Consider the following 25,264-nt stretch of genomic DNA (forward strand, 5'->3'; position numbering starts at 1 on the left):
CAGAAATACTTAGGCTAGAGATGCGTTTTTATAGTGCCCGCCCCTCACAGGATGTGGCATCAGTGAATCAGTGCCAAACATAAAATTCTGGGTTCTCTAATCTCCACCTTTCTCCCCCCCCCCCAGGCGAGATGAGGGTGGTGGTGACGGCTGTGGTGGTGATGGCGGTGGTGGTGGCGGTCAGCGAGGGGCAGGGAGAGCAGGCCAGACACTGTAAGCCACTATCCTTGGTTTTTTCTCCGTCTTATATATATATATATATATATATATATATATATATATATATATATATATATATATATATATATATATATATATATATATATATATATATTAACCTCGCTGTATAATGGAAATGTCTTTTTATGCATCCATCATCCAGTCCTTTTTTCCCCCATCAGGAGCATAAGAACCTGGGGCTAGGCAACTTAGTCCCAACATTTAAGGTAGGGGTAACCAACCTCACTAATCCCTGGTTGGCATTATGTGAGCACTAAACCCCAACTCCCCTCGGATGTAAACCAATACAGACTCATTCCTGTTGAGTCATTTGGTTATATGATTACCGCCCAGCTTAGTAAATTGTTTCCTGACTTAAAAGAAACCATTTGACTTGTCACTCAGTGTAGAATCACCTGAAAGCAGCATTACATCGAGTGAATTGATGATGGATGCTTTCACTATGTTTTTTACTTGTAGTTTATGTATATTTTCAAAGTTCAGCCAGATTTCACCGATATATTCACACCTCAAAGGGTACTATTTTTTTTATTATTTTATGTGAAATATGAACCCGGTGGACTGCAGGATTAAGTTGCCCTATCTCCTGCAGTCCACCCTCCTTTTGTTCCTCGGATAGGGAAGTAGTGGAGGGACGTTTGCATAACCAGGCAGTAGCGCCGCCTGGGTATATCGGTGCCACCACATGAAGGCGTCCCTCTCAAGCACTCCACCCTATATATTAATGGGAAATATGGTTGGATTAATGATGATGATGATGATGTTGATGATGGTGTTCTTTCTCCCACACCGTGTTACTCCCTCGTACTCACTTCCACTCCCTGTTGCTCCCTCTCACCCACTCCAGCATCCTCTTGCTCTCTCCTACACAGTCTCTATTTCTCTCTCTCTTTCTCTACAGTGTCGCCCCATGGAGGTTTCGGCGGCCATCATGGATCCGGCATTCCAGGTAACAGCTCTTGTGTGCAGTGAAGTAATGAGAGTAGAATCTTTATCATTATTATTAACAGAAAAATAAAATAACTTCCATTACTTCTAAAATTAATTACTGCTCTGAATGTAACCCAAAATATCTTTCTACAAGTTTGTGCATTTTTAAAGCAATATAGAGTCACTTAGGATAATGATGGTGATCTTAAAAAAAAAAAAAATAAAAAAAATAAAAAATAAAAAAATAAAAGATAATGTGTCATGTACTCGTAGCATGCGAAGAAGCAAACTGGTATCATTACTTCCTGCTACAGCCAACAAACGTACATAAGTGAGGTGCTATAATTATGTCTCTCTAATTTTCCTTCCTTTCTCTCTTCAGCGTTCTTCCCCGACGACATCTCGCCACAAAAGTTCCGCAAGAGTGAGTATTTTTCTTTTTTAATGCCACTTCTCTGTACCAACGTTGTTTCAGAGGGTACAAAATTCTGTGTTTGTTTTGAGGATAATGGTTCGAGTTTGTTTAATTTACGATAGCATTTGCGAGAGATGCAGATGCTCGGAGGTAAAGCTGTTTTAGGAATCGCCACACAACCTCACATCATCACACACTCACACATCACCACACAACCATACACCACCTCACATCACCACACTACCATACACCACCACACACCACTGCATTACCACACACCACCACAGTGAATGTTGAGGAGTAACATGAAAAATAAATCGCTAAGGAAAACGTGCACAGAAATCTCCAAAGCCACCTAGAATACATGCCCATAGACGCAACCGCCCGCCCTTAAAAGGAGCATCCGCCTATAACTCGTCCATCCATCCACCCATCGTTATCTAATCCTTTTTTCCCTCATCAGGAGCGAAGGTGTCCTGGGCTAGACCATTCAGTCCCCACATTTAAGGCAAGAGTGACCTGCCTCACTACTCGAGTAATAAAACCCAGCGTCTTTCTGATGTAAGCCCTTAAGGACTTAATCCGGTAGGATGGCCTTAGCACACTAAACCACCACGGTCATTTGGTCACAGGATAACCATCCAGCATAGTAAGTGACTTTCAGCGCTGCATCGAGTGAGTGGATGATGGGCACCACCAACTACCACAAAAACTTGTCCTCACAACAGTTTTAAAATTCAAACTCTGTTTTTGCCAGCCTTGGCCAGGTTTGCACCGTGTGGGGCGAATAATTATAAACGTTGGGGGAAAAGCTGGGGACGAATTTCCCCCCAGTTAGGTTTTTGCGCCCCGCAGTTAGACTTCCTTGCATCATGACAGGCGGCTGCAGCTGACGTGTCCCCTAAGAATGCAGTCCTAAATCTTTTTCTTCTCCCCGCAGATCCCTACACCGGCCAGTACGAGCCAGTGCATAACACAGGTGGCCTGGGGTCATCTCACCTTCACCTCACACAACACGCCCCTGGCCATGCGGGTGAGTAGTAGTAGTAGTAGTAGTAGTAGTAGTAGTAGTAGTAAACAAAAGCTGTAAAAATAAAAACAAAAAAGAAGTTAAGCACAAAACTGAAACCATCTCTTCAAATTCTTTATTCATGTATTCATGCATTATTATTGATTTATTTATGTATTTATTTATTTACGTACTGTACATATTTTCAGCCGGCCTGCACGAAGCCTTCCAGTTCGCGCAGCAACAGCAGCTCCTGCAGCAACAACAGCAGCAGCAGTTCCAGCAGCAGCAGCACCAGTTCCAGCAGCAGCAGATTCAACAGCAGATTCAGCAGCAGCAGATACAGCAGCAGCAGATACAGCAGCAGCAAATCCTTCAGCAGCAGCAGCCTGATATCTCTGCCTTCGCCCGCCTCAACGTTGGTCAGGGCCAGGTTAGTGTGGATAAAATGATTCAGTATAGACTGTTCGGTGTCAGTGTCCAACTGGTGACATGTGACGTCGTGTGAGCCAAAATATTGCACCTATGAGGACTGCTGGGCCTCAGGAAGCCTTAGTTAAGAGGTGGGAATGAGTCTCCTTGGTTACTATACGCATCTGCCGTCCAGTCTGACTACACCTGAGCATTAACTGAGCTTGGGATCCTTGTTGAGCTAGAAACAAAAATGGTTAAGAATTTAGATTGATGTAAAGGCATAATAACAACTGTCAGCATGGAATATAGTAGTAGTAGTAGTAGTAGTAGTAGTAGTAGCCCGCAGTTCATCTGAAATCCGAACCCAGTGGACTGCAGGCTGAAGTTGCCCCCCTCCTGCAGTCCACCATCCTCACTGTGGGATATTGGGAAGTACTGTAGGTGATGGACGTTTGAATAACCAGGCAGCTGATCCACCCGGTTATATCAGTGCCACCACATGAAGGCGCCCCTCTCCAGCACCCGTGGAATAAATGATAAGGTTTTAAATATAGGGCCTATGGCATAATTAGGGACCTGCATATAACATCAGCGGTTGTGAGTCGTCCTCTTCGGAAAACTGGGACTGCATGAAGAGACTGGTTTTCTGCCTAAATGACCTTCGTCTGTTCGATAGGCAGATAATTAAGACGTCATCATCATCATCATCATCGTCTTCTTCTTCTTCTTCTTCTCGTCCTCCTCGTCCTCCTCGTCCTCGTCCTCGTCCTCGTCCTCATCCTCGTCCTCGTCCTCGTCCTTTTCCTCCTCCTCCTCTTCCTCAACCTCCTTCTCTCTCTTCTTCATCGTCATCATCATCATCATTATCATTATCATCATCATCCTCTTCTTCTTCTCCTTTTTCTAGCACTATCTTTCGTTTTTAGATATTTTAAAAGATTTCTAACTTAACATCATTTTTTCCCCATCAACCAGTCATAAAGTAAGAGAAACACATGCAACAATAAACTAAAAAATAATGAAAAATGGCCATCCTTATTACTTATTCATTCAGAAAAATACAAAATAAGGAAATAAAAATAATGAATCTCTTGCTATGGCTAATAAATTTTTCTTTCTCCTTTTTTTTTTTTTTTTAGGCATAGGAGGTCCCCCCATCCCCCCCCCATCGCCTGACCCCCACCTAAAATTGGCCACTTGCGAGACCAGGATTCACAAACTTACCTAACGATCACTTCCCTGTCGTAACTCGGGTTTTGAATTGCAGGAAGGAGAAGGAGGCTGTTTAATCTTCTTCCGTCTGCAGTTCTAACTTCCTAAATTAACCTCAAGTACGAGATGAAAACTACTCTAGGTTATAACTTTTTTCTGTAGGAAGATCAGGGAAGAGCGTGTAAATAATTTTCCCATGTCTAGTTCAAAAAAAAATCTTAAGTAACGACAGGGAATCGATCGTAAATATGTTCCATTCCTGGTCTACAAGCTGAAAAAATACTGACTGATAATTTTCGTAACATTAGCATAGATCGTATTAAAATGAGTAAGTATCGGGTGAAAATTGCTTTGACGTAATATTAATTACTTATTGAACGATATTATGTTTTGATTTAGCCGTAAAGATAAGGAAAATAATAAGCAATTTCTCAAACACTGAAAAAATAGACAGTCTTCAATATCGTACTTTCCTTATTAACGGCTAAGTCGAAGGGTAATATTGTTCAGTAATTACCTGATATCGTTTCAAAGCAATTTTCACACGATATTTACCCATTTTAAGAGTGATTTATGTTGATATTACGAAAATTATCCATGTAGATATTTTCAGCTCCTAGTCCTACATTCCTAAGCGGCCATTTCCACTGATTGGCTACAAAATTCTTAATAAATGAGCTCCAATTGGCTACCAGTTTTTTAATGACACCTGTGATAGCGTAAAAAATAGGTGATGATGATGATGATTATGATGATGATGATGATGATGACGATGGTGATGATGGAGTAGGGATTTTGTGAAGGAGAAAGAGCTTGATAATGATGATGATGATGATGGATTCTGTGAAGGTGAAAGAGCTTAAATGTAATGATGATGGTGCTGGTGTTCATGATAGTAATGATGATGATGATAACTGTGATGATTATGATGATGATGATGATGATGATGTTAGTGTAAAAATTCTGTGAAAGGAAAAAGAGCTTAGCTTTGGTAATAATGATGATGATGATGATGATGAGGATGAGGATGAGGATGATAGTGTAAAAATTCTGTAAAGGAAAAAGATGATGATGATGATGATGATGGCCTAAGGATTCAGTGAAAGAGAAAGAAATGAACTGTGATGGTGATGAGAATGATGATCTGGGTTTGCGGGGGAGGGGCAGGGTAAAAAGAAGGCAGTGGAGGAGTTGAAAAAAAAAAAAAAGCCGGCCCCTACTGGGAATAAGGCAAAGAAGATGTAGAAGAAAATGATGGTTTGGATGCTGAGTTAGAAGATGGTGGACTGGATGCTGAGTCACTAGAAGCAAGTTAGAGCAAAAAGAACACAGAGCATCAATGTAGGCATAGGGAACGGGGACACAGGAGCAGACATGTTACCCATCACAAGGAGATATGTCTGTTTTAAATCTGCTTGCATGTTTGTTATTGATTACTAGTCGTACCGTTTATAAAGACTCCAGTGTACTTGCGTGCGTCGGCCTTTGTCACCTAATGGCGGATCTCCAGGCTGATCGATCTCTGGCAGCCTCCCTATTCAGTTCCCTGTCCCTGAAGTCACACTCTATGACCTTGTCCCAAGTCTTTTTCGGTCCGCCTCTCGCAGCCCTACCCCCGACGTTCACACTTTTCACTTTCCGCACCAAATTTTCATCCTCCATCCTATTCACATGCCCGAACCATCCCAGTCAACCCACCAATACACTCTGGTCCCACCATTCCTCTCAACTCTTCAATCGTAAACCTACCCTCCCCCCCAGGCCTCACATTGAAGGACGCACTACACATCCATCAAATCATTGTCATATCTGTACGTTTGAGCCTACGAATATCCTCTTCCTTTACTGCCCAGGTGTCAGTACCATACAGATTATACTCCTAACACATGCCGTATACAAAGATTCCTTAGCACGGAGGGAGAGCCCTTTCAGTGTCAGGAAAGGCAAGAGCTCCCTGAACGTCCTCCAGTGATGGGTCAAATTCCTGCCGCACTTCACTTTGTTTTGGGAGTGTTCCGGGGTTCTAATCTGGGGCCTCTGTTGGTAACAAAGCATAAATCTGTATTAATGGAGGTGTGCATGAGGTTAGTGGTGAGATTTATGAGGGAAGTGTGAGTTGGAGGAGAGGCAGTGTGATGACGGAGCCCGGGGTGACATGGCGATGATTTGTTCATGAATTAAGGAGTCAGGTTATAGGTAAATACAGATAAATAATGAAGGATGAACCCAAACCTATCTTCATCAGCACCTAAGTACGAAAAAGTGATTATTTCTCAGAGGGTGGGTGAAGGCGGCCGAACCTTTATCTGACTGGTTTGACTGGATAGCTGCTTACCACTCCTAGCCTAATCTATCCTGTTCTAATCTAAGTTAACATCCTCCAGCTTGACTTTGCATACCAGTCCTGCCAGACCCCCACAGCAGAGGCGGGCCACTGTCGCCATCTAGTCCACTGTATCCTGCCGGAGTTCAGAAACAACTACAAAGTCTTCCTCCAGTACGCCTGCATCATCCAGAGCACGTGAGTACATACAGTACTTGTCTCTTATACTGTGCTGCTGGAGAGGGTCGTCTGCATGTGGTGGCACCCACGTAGCAGGCCAAATGTGCTGGTTGGTTATGTAAACGTCCCTCATATCCTTCGCCATCCCGCAGAGGGTGAATTATGGTAACCGGCCTGCAGTTCATTGAGTTCACATTTCAATTGAACCTGGGGCTGCACCTCCTCCTCCTCCTCCTCCTCCTCCTCCTCCCTCCTTCCTCCTCCTCTAACTCCCCCACCTCCTCCTCCTCCTCCTCCTCCCTCCTTCCTCCTCCTCCCTCCTTCCTCCTCCTCCCTCCTTCCTCCTCCTCCCTCCTTCCTCCTCCTCTAACTCCCCCACCTCCTCCTCCTCCTCCTCCTCCTCCTTCTACTACTACTACTACTACTACTACTACGTCTGTCTTGTACTGAAATCTCGCCAGACTGCATTAGCGTGCAGAATACAAAAAGAGTGTGTGGCTAGACAAGTGGTGTGTCCTGTCATAGTAAAATACATGCAGACAGGGAGTTCAGAAGAGCAATGATATGTAGTGGCGTTAGTAAAGGAAGTTATGTAGCACGGCAGCAAAGAGAGTGTGAAGGGAGTCAGTGAAAGGAGGAGAGAGTGAAAGACTATATTTTTTTCCCGTTTAGCAGGTATATATCGTGAACCCCACACACATGAGAACTGAACTCTACACAGAGGCCAATAAAACCCCTGTACAAAGTCAATAACTGCAAGATCGCCTCTGAGGGACTAGTTATGATGAAGAGTGTGGCTGATAGGAAAACGAAAGAGAGGCAAGCACAAAGAATTACACATGTATTTTCTCCCAGGCAGAAATAAATAAACTGGGTGTGATGGGTACACGATTAAAATAGCATAGCGAGAGGAATTACATGTACTTTATCCGCCGAGTGTACAAGTGTGTGTGTGTGTGTGTGTGTGTGTGTGTGTGTGTGTGTGTGTGCAAATGAGTATAATATTTCTGTGTTCTTCAGCTTCATTGGCGTGTGCTGTCCAACCTCACGCAGCGCCTTACAGCCAGAGCCTCTGCCACAGCCGGAGCCATCCATAAAGCCACCACAGCCACAGCCACAGCCAGCACCACAGCCCAACACTCAGAACTCACAGCAGCTACAGCCAACCTCTCAGTCACAGATATCTACACAGCCACAGACATCAGCATCTTCACTTCAGGAGAAACTGACGGGAAACATTGGTTGGTGTGATTTGGTGTTTACAGTTCTTTTCTTAGTGTCTTCAGAACGATGACGTCTCTCTCTCTCTCTCTCTCTCTCTCTCTCTTACTGTATTTTTGCTATCTAAACATTTCCATTGAACCTAGATATACAACTCAAATAGTAGTGGTTAGATTTAGTCCTAATATATTTTACTACTAATGAGCCTTCTTAACCCTGATAAAAACGTCTTGCAGTAGCGTGAATAAACCATAAAAAGAGATGGTTGAGAAAGTAACACTGGCAGAAATGAAGAATGTTCCTAAGAGGGTGAAAGAATGAGAAGGTAGCAAGAGGTGACGGGGTACATGGAAAGATAATATAAAATACTGGAGAGAATGGAATGAAGTCTTTGTTGGAAATACATGAGAAAGCTTTGATGAGTGGAAAAAAAACTTTGACTGTTCCTCTGTGCAAAAGTAAAGGTGATGGAAGTGGGGGCAAAATAATCGTGGTGAAAGTCTACCGAGTGTTGTAGGAAAGGTATATGGAAGAATGGCTTTAAGGAAGGCAAAGAATATAGCATACTTTCTGGTGAGTGATGAATAGAGTGGTTTTAGTTGTAAGAAGGGGATGTGTGTTGATCAGATATTCCCAGAAGGTTATATAATTAGACACAAAGCTCCTACCAAGTCGATATTTAAGAAAACGATGATGATAGAATGGAACTGTCATCATTATCATCATCATCATCATCATCGCCACCACAGTCATCACCATCCCTTCATCTCAAACAGACACCAATTCATCCTCCCTCTCCTTCTTCCCTCAGCATGTGGAATAACTACAGAGAGCATAGACACCCGTATCGTGGGCGGGGTGGGTACGAAGCCTGGGGAATTCCCGTGGGTGGTGGCGGTGATGCGCAGAAATGCCGTGCCCAACAATTACTGCGGTGGTGCGCTGATATCATCCTCACACGTCATCACCGCTGCGCACTGTATCGCTGGGTGAGTGATGCTGGTGATGATAGTAGTAGTAGTAGTAATAGTAGTAGTGGTGCTGGTAGTAGTAGTATTAATAGTGGTGGTGGTGGTGGTAGAAGTCCTATTGCAGAGTAATATATAATTTTTGTTTCTTTAAGAGATATAATAACCTTTTCTCCATTTCATTTCCACCGTAATTGCTACATCTCCAACCCTCTCCCCTCCCCAACAGGTTCGACAAACGCGACATCTGGGTACGAGTGGGCGAACACAACTTCAACCGAACCGACGAATCACCGCACGCCAACCACCGAGTCTTGAACTTCCTCACCCACCCGCAGTTCGAAGCCAGGAACTTTAACAACGACATCGCCCTCCTCACCCTGGCCATACCCGTGACTATAGGAGGCTTTGTGAGGCCTATATGTCTGCCCCTCGAGAATGAACTGCTGGATGGGAAGATGATTACTGTTGCTGGTAGGATTCGTGTGTCTTTTGGTCTGTTTATCTCTCAATCTATGTCAGTCAGTTAGTCAAAGAGTCAGTGGGAAAACATCTGTTACTCGTCGGCCATCTCTCTGTGTCCTATTGTTGATCAGTCAGTCACTCCATTATTCAGTAGTCTACGCCATGCATTCATTTAGCCAGTCAGTCAATCAGTCTATTAGTCTGTCTAAAGAATATTTCACATGCCATCTCGATCCTTAAACCCTATTCCAACCCATCCCAGCTTATACCAGTCTTTTTCCAGGCCACCCCAGTCACTTAAAAAACTCTTCAGACGTATCCCAACCAACACCAATCGTTTCTTAAGTTATCCCAGCCAAGTACAAATCAATCCTGAGCCCTTCACCCCTATTCCACAGAAGGATAGGGAGGGGGGATAGGCTATACGAGGACGCTAACCCCATTCAGACGACTTCCCTCAGTTGTAGGTGACTCTCAAGCTATGATGGAGTTGTTGATTGCTATGTCCAACCTCCTGCAGTTGAAAAAGTCTCCCCTCACCTGAATATAACCTCATGAAAAACGTAAATCTTAATGTGTCACCGTATTGAAGGAGCTTATGGTTCTCGTGTACTCTAGAAACGCAGTTTGTCTTCTTTCTTTCCGTCTTTCTTTCATTCTTCTTCTTGTTCTTGTTCTTCTTATTTTCTGTTTTTCCTCCTCCTCCTCCTCCTCTTCCTTTTCTTCTCTTTCTTCTTCTTCTCTTTCTTCTTCTTCTTCTTTTTCTTCTACTACTACTTCTCCTTCTTCACAGGGTGGGGTGCGGTACGGTACGACGGTCCAGTGTCACCGGTACTTCGTCAGGTAAGGCTTCCTGTGTGGACCAACTCAGACTGCGACCAGGCGTACCAGCAGCCCATCAGGGACTCCATGATATGTGCCGGCTTTCAGAATGGAGGCAAGGATGCGTGCCAGGTGAGAGGGGTTGGGTTAGGTTAGGGTAGGTCAAGTTAGATCAGGTTAGATAAGGTTATTTTGAGTTAGGTAAGTTAGTGTTGGTCAGATAAATGCTAGGCAACTTGACGGTACATCTTTAATTCTCTTATCAGTTGCCTCTGATTGGCTGGGTAACTTTTGTCCTATGGGTAGACCAAATTTTCATGACACATAGTAGGCAACGATGCTTAATATTCTGACTGCAATAACTTACTCAATATGACATTTTGGCACAGCTTGTTTGACATCGTCCCCTAATTTATGGCACTACAGTGCATTGCCAAGTGTGTTTCATTAAGGAGTTTATTCTTGGCTTTGAAGGCGAAGTTGGCCAGAGCCGAGTAGACATTCGGACAGGGGAAGACGGGAGTGGAGGGGTAGGTAGTGGAGTGATACACGTCACAACTACGTCACGTAAAACCTTCCCCTGTCCGAATGTCTTCTTGGCTCTGGCCAGCTTCTACTTCAAAGCCAGGAGTAAACTCCTTAATGAAACACACTTGGCAATGCACTGTAGTGCCATAAATTAGGGGACGGTGTCAAACAAGCTGTGCTAAAATGTCATATTGATCCAACTGTTTGTTTAGAACATATTTGCGAAAAACGATGCTTCATGGGGTCTGAAATGGATAGTAGGTCTGCGACCCTACCTCTCTAAGAGGATATTGTGGGACTCTCTTACACCTTTTTCCCTCTTCTCTCTTTCCCTTTCATCTTTTGCCCTCTCTCTTTCCTTTCCTCTCTTCTCTCTCTGTGCGTCCCCTCTTCCTTCCCTAACCCTATCTCTTCTGCCGGCCAGGACGACAGCGGTGGCCCCATGATGTACCACAGCCCCACGGGACGCTGGGAGGTGGTGGGTCTGGTGAGTTTTGGTACCAAGTGTGCTGAACCGGGCAAACCAGGGGTGTACACGAGAGTGGGCAGCTTTATGACCTGGCTAGGGGAGAATGTGTAATGTGGGGGGTGGTAGGGGGCTGGGAGGGGGAGTGAGGAGAGACAGAGGGAAGGGGGAGGGGGAACTGAGAGAGGGAAGAAGGGTTGGAGGAGAGAGAGAGATGGATGGAGGGAAGAAAGGGAGGATGGGATGGGGGGAAGAGAGGGAGGAAGGGATGGGGGAAAGAGAGGAAGGAAGGGATGTTGGGAAAAGTAGTATAGTAAAGAAGGGATGTGGAGGGAAGATAGTTGAAAGGGAAGGATGACGGGGAAAGAGAGAAGGATGGAGGGAAGAGATGGAGTGAGGGAGAGAGGGAAAATAGGTAGGAGGAGGGAAGGCATGAAAAAGAGTGGGAAGAGTATGAGACAGACAGACGAACACACAAGCAAAAGAAAAATAGTAATGGATGCACGGAAGAGGAGGAGAAGCTTTGAAATGACATACAGTAAAGTAGGTTAGTAATGTATTTTTAGTAATTTAATCTTTGCTAATAAAAGCCATCATTGAATGTGTGTGTGTATTTATCCTGGCACCATGTAAGAGCAAGATCAACCACTTCACTCCGATGCTGCTATTTCTCTCTCTCTCTCTCTCTCTCTCTCTATTTCTCTCTCTCTCTCTCTCTCTCTCTCTCTCTCTCTCTCGTCCAATTAATGCAAATAATAATAATAATAATAACGCATTTTTATTTGACTGCTTAAATGGAGTAAGTGATAATTAGAAGCACTCCCCAACCCCCCTTTACCAATGTGCTAGATTCGGTCATGAGATTGGAGGGTTGATCTGACTAGTAACCAAGGAGACTCATTCCTGTTTCATAACTAAGGCTCATGGAATTTCACACATCCTCGACTTGGTATTGAAGTTGTGGTAGTGGTCCAGTTCCGTCAAATGAAAACAAATTATAGTGGCACAACCTCTGTCCTAGAAATTACCAAATCTATACTTCATTCATTTTAACTTGGCAGAGATTTTTCACCCTTTTGCCGTTTATTTGACGTAGTTTAAAGGCAGAATAAGATAATACTATGGCTCTATATCCTTTTCCTATACCACTTCTTCATGACTAGCATCATATTCTAGTGTTAATCTCTTGCTACATCTCAGCATTCAAGATGGATGATAATTTTACGCCAAGATAAAGTGAAGGGAATATTGTGTATGTAGGAAATTGAAACACACAAATAAAAAGCGGTTTAAAAATTGTTACTATCATCTTTTAAAAATGTCGACTTTACATACACAAAACACACCTTACTCACTACATAATTATAACATTTCCTACATTCTTTTTAGAGGTACTACATCTACTTCTAGAGTAACAGTATTTTTTTTTTTTTGTCTTTTGATTTGTCATTAAATAAAAAAAAAAACAATAAAAAAGTGGTAATTTTTGTATTTATTTCATCCGGTAAAAATAATTTGTGAATGTCTCTTAATATACTGACCTCTCCTTATTTTCGTTTTGTTTATATTTTTGATCCATTCTTGATAGAGAAATGTGTACGTATATCCTATGTGTATAATATAACTTATGTCTCTCTAAGTCCCCCTCTCACAGTTTTATCACGTTTTCTTTCCCTTGTTCTGTTTTTATTCGTATTTGTCCCGTAAATTTTCAGTGTTAATCTCTCTCTCTCTCTGTTTTTCTCTCTCGCTGCTGAGTATTTGTTTCTCCGTCTCTTCTTCTCTCTGCCGTTTCTTCCTCCTTGTCTTCATTTTTTCTTTCCAGTCTCTCCTCTTCCCCATCTTTCTTTTCTGTATTTTTCTCCTTTTCTCTCCCTCCTCCCTTTTTTTCTTGATTATCAAAATCATTATTCCTTAATTTCTCCTTGCATGACCACCTTGATCTGGTCCCTACGTGCTTACTCTTCAATCTCGTTCTTGTCCTCTCTCCATTTCTTCCTCCTCCTCTTCCTCTTCCTCCCTCTCCTCCTCCTCTTCCTCTACCTCGTCCTCTTCCTCTTCTACCCCTGCATGGCCGCCCTGATCCAGTCTCTATACGCTGATACTCTGGTGTAGACGCCAGGATTGCCCGGCTCTGCACACCTGATCCCCCACGACACCACGCCGATCATCGCCCACCTGTTGGCCCCACCCTGCTGCACCAGAAGGGGGCCGCCGCTGTCACCCTGTGCAAGAGAAACAGGAGGATTAGTGACAGAGGACGGCAAGTAACGGAGTACCTGGGGAAGACAAGGAACAGAAAGTAACATTACAGTGATCATCCCAACCGAACCCCTTTTGAACAGGTGGGCTGAGACAAATTCATAAATACAAACATACGATATGTTACCTAATGTAGTGACTTGGCTTAATTATACACTATGGATGTTATTAATCATAACTGGTGCTCAAAGTATAATAATAATAATAATAATAATAATAATAATAATAACAGTCTTTACTGATAAAATGTTTACTTAGGCAAGAACATGTGCAATTTCCTAGCAGCCTTACATGAAATCTAATCACACAAAGTGCTTGGTGCGTGGTCACGGGGTTTGCACGCGATAACAAGAGCCTCCAATGATATCTAATTTATACCACAAGAGTAATTAGCAACCAGTCACTCTTTCATTCACATTCAGCGTAACAACCGCCTGCCCCCTCACTACAGTACTTTTCTCCCCAACTGGGTACTTCTGCTTGTACTTATCCCTGTACTTCTCACCGTAGTAATCTCATTCATTTTTACCTGGCAGGAGTCTTTGCCCCCGTCCTTGGCGCCGGCACATATTTGCTTGTCGATGATGTCCTGGTCGTAGGCGGCATCACATTCCTGGTTAGTCCACACCGGTATAGTGACCTCCTGAAGCGTAGATGACACAGGGCCACCGTAGTAGATCGTACCCCAGCCTAGAACACAGTAGAGAAAGTTAGCGTTGGAGGTAGGTTAAGTCAGATTAGGTTACATTAAGTTAGGTTGGTCCACAGCCTTATAGTCATCTACAGCGTAATGCTCCGCATCCAGTTATAATTTGATCCGACCACGCGCAGCGTAGAGTCGTAAATCGTCAATCTGTTGCGGACAATGGTCACTGTCTCCCAGAGACTATCACGTGCGTTCATTGCTTGTCATTCTGTGCTAGTTTTTCCTGATACTAGCAACCCTCGTTATGAGTCTCTAGGAATCGCTAGTAGGTGACAAAAATCGCCTGGGTGGTCATAACATGGAGAGACAGCTACAGTTTTGTGCTGCTCGTTAAAAAATGGTCTATGTCAAGCCTTACTTTAGCTAGTACGCATATATGCACTGAATTTGAATAACGCTATGATTTAATTAATATGAGAAGAAGACTAACTGAAGAAAAGTAAAAAAAAGAAAAAGAAAAAAAGAAAAATACAAGTTAATAAATAAAGATATTCGAGCGGTATAAAATGACGAATGTATTTGCAGTCAACGCGAGTTGGCATCACTTTGTTGTCCCGGACACAAACAAGGCGCGATACCAGACACTTTGGAAATAATAATTTTTCGCTATTATTTTTCAGCCAAATGGTAATATAATACTAAATGTCTGTCCACATCCTCCTACAAACAACAAATTACGATTGTTCATGTATTAGGCAAAGTGTTGTTCATGCCTGGACAGCGAAAATCATAAAAGTTAAATTTTGCTCAATCGAGGAGCATTATATAATTGTGGGCAAGAGCGGGAGAAGTTCCTTTCGTAAGTTTCCGACATTTTCTGAGTTTTACAACGTTTATCCTTCTTTGTGCATGCTTTTCAAATTTATGCTTGCTCACCCACTCCTCCACTGACCTACATTTACGCACATGTGATATAGTTTAGGTCCTAAAAGAATTGACAGACGCTAACACACCGATATGGCAACAGCGACAAGATGGCTGCTTGTGTGAGGAAGGTCTTCGTTCGTTCAGTTTTATTTCCCCCTGTGTTGCTATATTCCTTCTTATCAACGAAACTGAGTGTCACCTAAACACGCTTCAGCATTCCCTGCGCACCATACGGTGAGTGTAACGCGCTGAAAACAGTTATTTCACCTGTAAATGCCGAGAATCCTGTGTTCATTCACGTGCTCGTAGGCGTACCCTGGCCCTTTAAATTCATTCATTCGCTGTGAACCTCCGTACGCAATCGCCGTTGACTTTCATTGATAACCATTTAACTTCATTCATTCCCGTCTTTTGTTTACTACGCCTGCAGAGTTGCTACATGCCTTTAATTTTATCAATGGATGCCGTACGACGCATTTTCCTTTTGTTTTCATTTTTACCGATCTCCACTGCCAGCCGTACCCTTTCAAGCCAGCGACTTTTTCGGTAATAATAATGCTGTTTCTAGACGATTATACTAATCTTTGAAGACCTACCGAGCCGGAGGGGTTGGATATAACTTTCATTAACCCTTTCATTGTTGAATAAAATCATCTGGAGGTAGCAAGAACAAAATCTAGTGCGTTTGTTCTAACCTGACATACAGACTTAACACCTTTCAGCCCAATTGATGGCCAGGTGTAGTCAGGTTGGAGTGTTGATTTGAATAGTACCCAAGGAGACCGATTCCTAAGACGTTGCATTTTGTTCAACCACGACTCAAGGAAGTTGTGGGAGTGGTCCAATACTGTCAAGTGAAAAGAGAATGAAGTTAAAACTGCCTCGTAGCGAGTGGGTTAATAATTACAGCATATATTATTCTCCAGTATTGTCAAATGTACTATTATTTACACCGGCGTTGCCAAGTGTTCTACAAGGCATTCCAGCATGCTTTTCAGTTATTTATTATTTTGCTGCCTCTAGACGATTTGATTTAATATAGGGGTGAAGAGTTAATGAAAGGGGTTAATAATTCATAAACCTCCATTTCGAAAAGCGTCTCCAGTGCTAAATAAAAATCGTTTGGAGACTGCAAGAACAGGTAAGATAATCGGATTAAAGGGGTTAAATGCAGTGGTGCCAAGTTTAATTAAGTGCAGTGGTGCCAAGTCTACTGTCATTAACTACGTCGATAAGTTTCTTAATTATTTGTGTGGAAATTCTTGTGTCATTTACGTCCGTGTTGCCAAATTTATTATCATGTACGGTTTGTTATCCTTTTATAATTTTCTGTAGTGTTGTGTTTATAATCTCATACTCCAGTGTGCCATGTTAATTATTTATTGCAGTGATGCCAAGCTTTTTATCATTTATTACACTACTGCCATATCTGTTTATTGTTTATTTTAATGTTGCCAAAGCATTTATGGTATATTTCAGTGAGTACAAACTATTTACAGTAGGTTTTTTCTAATAGTGCCATGCACATTTTTTTCTATTCCATGGTAGGCAGTTGTCATTTACGTCAGTGTTGCAATTTTTGTTATAGTGTTGAGTAGCTCGTTATTTTGACGTGTTGTCACGTTTATGATTCCATGTTTTTGTGTGTCTTGTTTACCATTTATTGCAGTGTTGTCAAGCCTGTTAGCGTTTAATGTTAGCCTTTTGTGTGTGTGTGTGTGTGTGTGTGTGTGTGTGTGTGTGTGTGTGTGTGTGTGTGTGTGCGCGCGCGCGCTTCCAAGTTTATTATTGTTCATTTCAGTATGCGAAGCTTTTAAACTTATTCTAGTGGTGCCAAATCGATCATAGTTTATTCCTGTCCTGTCAAAGAAGGTCTTAATAGGAGGCTGCGTTAAAGTCTACGAGAGTGGAGCACCTCTTTTCCGAAAATTCTTAGCCAGTGACTGAGGGACGTTCCATCATCCAGAAGAGGAGAGATTAATGAGAAAAACATTAAAGACACATTCAAGACACTCGAACTGCCGTAGTCACATAAATAGTCTCCTTTAAGTTGACACACAAGCTTGATATGTGTGTGTGTGTGTGTGTGTGTGTGTGTGTGTGTGAGAGAGAGAGAGAGAGAGAGAGAGAGAGAGAGAGAGAGAGAGAGAGAGAGAGAGAGACTCACCAATAACCGTCGCCTGTCGTCCCACGTAGAGCTCATCCCCCTCCGGCAGACACACGGGCCAGATGTCGTTGGTGAATTGCGTGGACCCGTCAATGGTGATGACGGCGATGTCGTTCACGTAGGTGGTGGTGTCGTAGGCCTCGTGGGGTTTAATGTTAAGCACGCGGAAGTCTAGGTGGTTAGAATCCCCGGTTTGATCAAACGTGTACTCGCCCAGACGAATTTGGATGGAGCTTTGAGAAAATCTGGGGAAGAGAAGATGGTGTGGGTTAGAGGAGGAGTTTTAGTGCTTTCCTCTATATTACTTGGCTAAAATCACTCACTCACTCACTCACTCACTCACTCTCTCAGAAGGACTAGGCTGGAGTTTTGCGAGAATTTGGGGAAGAGATGATGGTGTTGGTTAGAACGGGTTAGAAAAAGGTTTGTTATTCTTTTGGTGTTGAGCATATTATTATCATTCTTTGGGTTTCTCTCTCTCTCTCTCTCTCTCTCTCTCTCTCTCTCTCATTGTCCCTCGTAACACCCAGTCTCGTTATGTCTATCTATCTCTCTATCTATCTCCCCCTCTGTCTACTCACCCAACAACACAGTGCGCCGCCGTCAGCACGTGTCTATCGGAAATAAGAGCGCCACCGCAGTACTGTGTTGATCCTTCCCTCATGAGTGCAGCGATCCACGGCCACTCCTGGGGATCCGCTGGCTTTCCCCCGACGATCCGTGTTGGAGGGGGTTTGGCTACGATACCGCATCCTGGAATGGGAGAGAGGAGGGGAGGGGTATTTTTTTTATAATTTCTCTTTTTTTTCGTACTCTTTCCATGTTTTCCTTACTTTAATTTTTTTGTCCTTTTTATTACGGTATCTTTTTTTTTTCTTATTCCTACTTGTGTCTTACCTTCTCTCTTTTCTTTTACTTATTTTCTTTCGTTTTTACATCATTTCCTTAACCTCCCTCTTTTCCATATTTCTCTTTCTTTTTCTTACTGCCCTCTTCTTTTTCGTTGTCTTACATCCCTCTGTTGTTTTTCTGTTTTGTTTCATCCTGGATATGACTGCTATTTTATACACATCTGAAGCTTGGGAGACATTATAAAGGATGACACAGAGTATAGCTTGGATTGGGTTGAGTTGGGTTAGGTTTGGGTAGGTTGGGGTTGGTTAGTTTAGGTTAGGGTGGGATAGGTTGGGTTAGGTTTAGGTAGGTAGGTTTAGGTAGGTTGGGTTAGGTAGGTTAGGAAATTTTGTACACTGATTATGCTTCCCTTTATCTGTGTTGATACCCACCTCTGGACTGGGGCGCGGGTGTGGGTCTGGGTGTGGGCGCGGGCGTGGTGGGTGGGGGCGTGGATGGTGTTAATCCGTTCTGGTTCACCCTCAGGGGACAACACGCACCGACGTACCTGCAGTAAAGCAGAAATGAGTAAAGCCAGATTTTTACACACACACACACACACACACACACATACACATACACACACACACACACACACACACACACACACACACACACACACACACACACACACACACACACACACACACACACAGAGTAAGGCATCTGTCCATATATGTCTGTGTCTTTCTATCTAAATCTATATCTATCCATCTCTGCACATACTCACACGCCATCGATAAAGCAGAGGTATTTTAGGAAGTTGTTGAAGCTGGATGCAAACTCTGGCAGGACGCAGTGCTGGAGATACCTGCACCGCCCCTCCTCAAACCCTGGGGCAACGCAGTTCTGATGGGGGATGTCAGGCTGGAGGAGAGAGAGAGAGATGGAGTGTGAATATGAGGCAACTGTATTCGTTTTAGGTTGGAGATAGACTCAGAGATGGAGTGTGAATATGAGGCAACTGTATTCATTCTAGGCTGGAGGAAGAGTCAGAGATGGAGTGTGAATATGAGGCAACTGTATTCATTCTAGGGAAGACTCAGAGATGGAGGGTGAATATGAGGAAACTGTATTCGTTCTAGGCTGGAGGGAGAGACAGAGATGGAATGTGAAAATGAGGAAACTTGAGGGCCGAGTTGTAGCAGTAAGTTAACACAAGAATATGATGCTAGGCACGAGCGGAAATGATGTAGATCCACAGTATTGTCTTTTTTCGCCACTGAGCTACGAGACATGAGCTGCTGGTGGGCGATATCAGGCTGAGAGAGAGAGAGAGAGAGAGAGAGAGAGAATATGCGGAGTTTTTGGACCTTACTTTTGGTTCCTTTGCACATATATTTTTTTTTCATTTCTAAACTCTTAAATCCCAAGGCGCATTTTTCATTAAAGTGTCTTCCATTAAGCTATTTTATTTAACCTAGAGAAAGAACTGTTAGTAGTGAAAGGGCTGGTAAATGCCTTCTCTAACCTCCTCGTTTCGAAAAGTCTCATCTTACATCAATCTTTGGGAGACAAGAATAATCTGAAAAGGAAGAAAATCTGGGCCAGGCTAATGTGAAAGGAGTATAGTGGTGGGAAGAGTGGATCGAGGGAACATCGTCATGAGATTGTAGGAGTTAATGTGAACGGAACCCAGTGAATCGACACCTGGACTAGCACCCTCTACTTTACCTCTACTCACCTGTCCCGTGGCTAGCTGGAAGAAGCGTTTGTTTGCCTGTCGTGCGGGAGTGTCGGGGAGGCGGGGGATGGCGATGTTGTCTCTGCCCCTAGCCAACTCAGCCAGCCAAGGTAGCGACTGGAAGAGCTGGGGATTGTCTGGGTGGAGGGATTGGAGAGCGAGGGACAGAGGGAGAGGTAAAAAGTGGAGGAAAGAGGGAGAGGAGGAAGATTGAGTAGAGAGAGAAGGAAGGGGAAGGAGAGGGATAGAGGGCATGAAGGGAAAGGGACAGTGATCAGAGATAGGGGAAGAAGAGAGAGGGGAATAGAGGGACAAATGAAAGAGAGGAAAAGACAGAAGGAAAATAGGGGAGGAAGGGTAGAAGGAGAGAAGAGAAGGAAGGAGAGAGGAAGAGGAACATCATGGAGAGAGGAAGAGGAGGAGGAATACAGGGAAAGGAGAGAGAGAGAGAGAGAGAGAGAGAGAGAGGAGCAAGAACACGAGGAAGGAGAGAAAAGAGGGAAAGGGGGAGAGAGCTGTAGAGACTGTGAGTGGCACTGTGCATTTATATTTCACGTATATTCATTTTGGCATTCAGTAGGAAAGGGGACAGTTCAAATGAAGAGTTGGTTTGGCGTCTAACCATGCTTGTACAACTGTGTGTGAGGCTACGGCCGTGCATATATACAGTACATTCGCCGAACATGATATACATAAATTCAGTCCCAAATTTACCCGGAGTTTTCAGAGCCAGTCCTAACTTAGTCTGTTATTGATCTTAACTTTATTGTAACTTATATCTAACTTTACCTTCCTTGATCATACCTAACTTGAACCTGACCCAGCCAAACCTTTTCTAACCTTACCTAACTAACCTGCCCAGCCCCGACGTACTTTAAACCAATCTTACATCTAACCAAACCAAAAATTATTGTTCTATTATTTGTAAACTAACCTAGCCTAACCCAACCTAACCTAACCTAACCTAGCCTAGCCTGACCTAGCCTGACCTGCCCTAACCTAACCTAACCTAGCCTGACCTGCCCTAACCTAACCTAACCTAACCTAGCCCAATCTGACCTAACCTGACCTTACCTTGGATCAGCTCCTGCGCTTGCCTGATGCATTCTGGGTTATCCTGGTTCTTCTTCCGGTTGCAGTTGACCTTCTTGCGTCCGTTGCCTTGACCTCTGTTGCCTTGACCTCTATTGCCTTGATTGCCTTGACCCCTGTTGCCTTGGCCCCTGTTGCCTTGGCCCCTGTTGCCTTGACCCCTGTTGCCCCGACCTCTGTTGCCTTGTCTTCGTCCTCGATTATTTCTTCTTCGTCCGTTGAATCTGTTTCCTCTTCCATCACCTCCACCTCCACCTCCACCTCCACCTCCTCCTCCTCCTCCACCTAACATTATAGCCGTGATAAACAAACCACACAACGCTACACCAAACCAAATAAAAACCTAAAGAAAAAAAATAGTACTGACACCTACCTAACCAAAACTCTTACCAATTAACAAGCCTACCCACTAGGTTACAAAAATCGTTGTGCAGAAAACGGGAAGAGTAGTATTTCTGTATGGGGCACTGTAATGATGGATTTCTGTAGCGATTTATCATCACTTAATATTAATACTAGCATTTATATTTACGTCACTGTATATATTATTATTTATCATGTACGGGAAGGAAAAGGTGGAATCACGATTTCAGGAGTAACTATTTCCTCTTTTTTTTTTTAACTCAATACCATCATTTGTCAGTATACACACATACATACATACATACATTCACACATACATAAACATTATATACGTACCGTTATATATGTGCTTCTGTATGTATGTATGTATGCATGTGTGTATTGGGGGTTGGGGCTGTTCTGAAGGCATCAAGCAGTAACTTTTTTTTTTTTTTTTTTTTTAAACCACTGCTGTTTGAAATAAACCCTTCCGATTTAATGCACTCAGGTTTTTAAGCCGCTACAATCTAAATGATAGGATCCATGTTGAGCAGAGTAAGGCTATCAGGGAAAAAAAAAAATAAAAAGCCAGCCTATAAATTACAAACTCCTTTTGGACATCCTGAAAGGGAACATATTAATAACAGCGTAAGCGTGAGTACTTTAGGCCAGACAAGCTTATCATGCAAACAGTAAGCAGGAGAGAGGCAAGAGAAATAGGAGAGAAGCAGGAGAAATGGGTTAGGAGTAAGGGACAAGCTCGAGAAGTGAGTTAAAGCTGAGAGAAGCCAGAGAAATGGGTGTTAAATAGGAGAAAAAATAGAAAAATGGGTCAGAAGCAGGAGAGAAGAGAGAAATAGGATTTGAAATAGGAGAAAAGAGAGAAGGAGGGATATATCCGTTACAGACAAAAGAGAGAAATAGGTTACATACAGGAGAGAAGAGAGAAATGGGTTACAAACAGGAGAGGTTCGTAAGAGAGTTTGTACGTCTTCCCTCTCTTGTTTTGGTGTGATAAAAAACTCGTTCCACCGGTTGCCACATCAAGGCCATTGTGTGTGTGTGTGTGTGTGTGTGTGTGTGTGTTTGGGGATATTCAACCAAACAGGTATTTACAGTTCTGATGTGAAAACTAATATTTGTTTTGGCTTTATATACAGCTTAGTTTTAGCATTGATGTGCAGTTTTGGTTAGTTATGAGGTACCCGTGAACCACCAGGTTATACCCAAACATACCATACATTCAGCCATACCACGAGCTCAGTTAATTCATTCAAGCAACTACTTCAACCCACCACCTAGTCAGTCTACCAGAATCTACCTACTTGTCCACCATCGTCTTAGGTCACATTCCCTAACTCAGAGTATTTTGACTATTAATTCTGATCCTTTTTTAGTCTTTTTAATCTGATTTGCTCATGATTTTTTTTTTTTTTAGCATTTTACTTTAATTTTGATCTTTTTTTTTTAGTCTTATTAATCTGATTTGCTTATGATTTTTTTCTTTATCATTTTACTATTAATTTTGTTTTTTTTTTATAGTCTTCTTAATCTGATTTGCTCATGATTTTTTTTAGCACTTTACTGTTTAACGCTAGTAAGAAAAATTACCTGTGTCAAGTGCTATAGCAGTAAATTAATGAATAGTTTAATAAATGCAGAGAAGGGAACGATATTTTGTGGCCACTTTCATACCATTTTCAGGTAGTAATATATTTTTTTCAACAGACTACTAGAAAGAAATTCCTGGAGATCATTCTTTTTAGTATTAATCATTTACATCAAGGTCGAATACCTATGAAAAAGCACCATAAACAAATTTGCCCTTGTGGTCTGAGTGAGGGAATGAGAGACAGTAACCCCTACATTAGGTACCCGTGGTGAGACTTCGTTCCGTTTTCTTTGACTTCTTTTTCGACGTAAACAGAAGTGGCAGCAGACACTGAACCAACTGGCATTCTCATGATTTTAATGGAGACGGTAATATTTCCGTCAGTTAGCATATTTTTTCAGTTCTTCTAAAGATATGTTAATATTTCTTAAGGCTTCCTGAAACTGAGAAACATTAAAAAAGTGCCTGCCACAATTATCCATGCAAGAAAACGCGACTAACAATAAGGGTAGCATGTGCTGGCCAAGAGTTACAGAAATTAGCCAAAGAATTAATACAGCATTAATATCAGATGGTATAGTGTCCTCCACTCACTGTCAACATGTGCAGGCATTCACAAACTACGGAAACACATGATACAGTCGCCCATCAAACTACTTGCATTCCACCCGAAATATTCTACCCTACAACAGTCTACTGGACCAACAGTCTGCCGGTTCAACAATCTACTGTTTCAGTAATTTACACATTCAACAGTCTACCGTTTCAACCGTACTGATTCAATGGTCTACAGTTCAGCATTATCTGTCCACCAGTCTTACTGGTTCATCAGTCTCATTGGCCCAAGAGTCCCACCGGTCCAACAGTCACACCGGTCCAACAGTCCCACTGGACCAACAGTCCCACCGGTCCAACAGTATCTCATCCAGTCCATCTCTTCCATACATGTTGCCCAAAATTTATACGGAATGTAAATACCCTGAGAATAATTGGGTTTTGCATTTAACAAGGCATATAGAGGACTTGGGCCCTGTCATAGTATAGGCCTAAAAGTAACAAGGCCTAAATCGATTTTTGCTGTCTCAGTCTAATGGAAGGCGACAACATGACCATCGAAGTTACATCCAGGTCCCCATTTTTACTGCTGAGTGAACAAAGGCGGGTGGAAAAACGTACTTTGTCCAACAGTCTGGCCGGTTCACAAGTTTGCTCGAGTTTTTCCAGTTGCAGGCTTGACATGCTACCACTGCACCAGTTTAATGTCATCATTTGACTGGCAAACCACAGATAAGTTGCCATCCTGTCACCAGTCACCCAGTCAGTCAGTCAGTCAGTCAAGTCACCAATCACCCAGTCAGTCACCAGAGTCACCATTAACCCCTTCACCACAATAGTCTTATCTATTCAGGGTACCTCCAGAATCAGCTCCATAAGATCCAGCCAACCAGTCACCATCCATGTCGTCCATCGTCTCTCACATCACCAGGCAACTAAACAGGCCATTAAAATCACCAGTTACCAGCAAGTCAGCAGTCATGTACAAGGTTACCAGTTAATCAGTATGTCACCGATCAGCTATAGAGGTCACCGATCAGCCCTAAAAGTCACCAGTCCTCCCTTTAAGTCACCGATCAGCCCTAAAAGTCACCGATCAGCCCTAAAAGTCACCGATCAGCCTTAAAAGTCAGTCACCAGTCATCACTAAAAGGAAAATAGGGGACTACTAACTCTGCTGAAAGGTCTGGGGTGTGGTGAGCTGAAAGAATTGCTGTTGTGGCCGCTGGGGTCGGTTGAAATTGGGGTTGAAATTGGGGCTGAAATTGGGGTTGAAATTGGGGTTGAAATTGGGGTTGCGGGCTCCTGAAAGAGTAGAGAAGACGGGGTGGTGAGTGAGAGAGAGAGAGAGAGAGAGAGAGAGAGAGAGAGAGAGAGAGAGAAACGGGGGAGGGAAATAGACAGAAAAAAGAAAATTAGATTGCGTGAGGGGAAAAAAAAGATGAATTTAAAGAAAATTGTAGGGAGAGAGAGAGAGAGAGAGAGAGAGAGAGAGAGAGAGAGAGAGATGAATGCATAAATCAAGAAATCACTGGAAAAAAAAAAAAAAAACTTACAATTTTGACAACTTCTGTAAGGTCAAGGGACATTTTGGGCAAGGGTTCCTAAAATCTTGACCTGCCTGAGATGCACGCTCCCTGGTGGCTGTAGCAAGGTCATGAAAGTACGGATACAATCATTTTATTTTCCTGAAGTTGTTTTAGTATTGAGAAGATTGTTGGTGGATTCATGGGTATCAAATTAATCTTTGTTTTTGCCAAGAAGATCAAATTTTCCGTGGAGATCTTATTCCTCGACTTTGCAGCTATCAAAGAACGTCCAAATAAGTGGGGAAAAAATCAGACCAATTAAAAAAAAAAAAAAGTAACAAATTAGCAGTTGTGATGACTG

General features: G+C 42.9%; 2 protein-coding genes across 2 annotated transcripts in view; one reads left to right on the forward strand and one right to left on the reverse strand.

Moving 5' to 3' along the window:
* Window positions 1-131: 131 nt before the first annotated feature.
* On the forward strand, window positions 132-11,307 carry LOC145410620 (proclotting enzyme-like). The gene is made up of 11 exons (XM_080280733.1): window positions 132-213; window positions 1,142-1,189; window positions 1,553-1,594; window positions 2,526-2,618; window positions 2,804-3,027; window positions 6,605-6,741; window positions 7,744-7,964; window positions 8,756-8,933; window positions 9,142-9,386; window positions 10,171-10,331; window positions 11,152-11,307. The coding sequence occupies exons 1-11, from the start codon at window positions 132-134 to the stop codon at window positions 11,305-11,307; spliced, it is 1,587 nt and encodes a 528-aa protein (XP_080136859.1).
* A 1,176-nt stretch (window positions 11,308-12,483) lies between these two features.
* Window positions 12,484-25,264, reverse strand: part of LOC145410621 (proclotting enzyme-like) — a 31,800-nt gene continuing 19,019 nt past the window's right edge. Inside the window, exons 4-13 of the mRNA XM_080280734.1 lie at window positions 24,931-25,018; window positions 24,548-24,633; window positions 20,848-21,114; window positions 19,774-19,910; window positions 18,820-18,956; window positions 18,482-18,597; window positions 17,777-17,948; window positions 17,196-17,440; window positions 13,985-14,145; window positions 12,484-13,418 (exon numbers count right to left, since the gene is read on the reverse strand). Of these exons, the coding sequence (XP_080136860.1) occupies window positions 13,254-13,418; window positions 13,985-14,145; window positions 17,196-17,440; window positions 17,777-17,948; window positions 18,482-18,597; window positions 18,820-18,956; window positions 19,774-19,910; window positions 20,848-21,114; window positions 24,548-24,633; window positions 24,931-25,018 (1,574 nt within the window). The 3' untranslated portion in view covers window positions 12,484-13,253. The remainder of the gene's footprint in view (window positions 13,419-13,984; window positions 14,146-17,195; window positions 17,441-17,776; window positions 17,949-18,481; window positions 18,598-18,819; window positions 18,957-19,773; window positions 19,911-20,847; window positions 21,115-24,547; window positions 24,634-24,930; window positions 25,019-25,264) is intronic.

Source organism: Coenobita brevimanus, chromosome 86 (genome assembly GCF_032717465.1).
Source record: "Coenobita brevimanus isolate Jiangsu-jjx chromosome 86, ASM3271746v2, whole genome shotgun sequence".
NCBI classification, from domain to species: domain Eukaryota; kingdom Metazoa; phylum Arthropoda; class Malacostraca; order Decapoda; family Coenobitidae; genus Coenobita; species Coenobita brevimanus.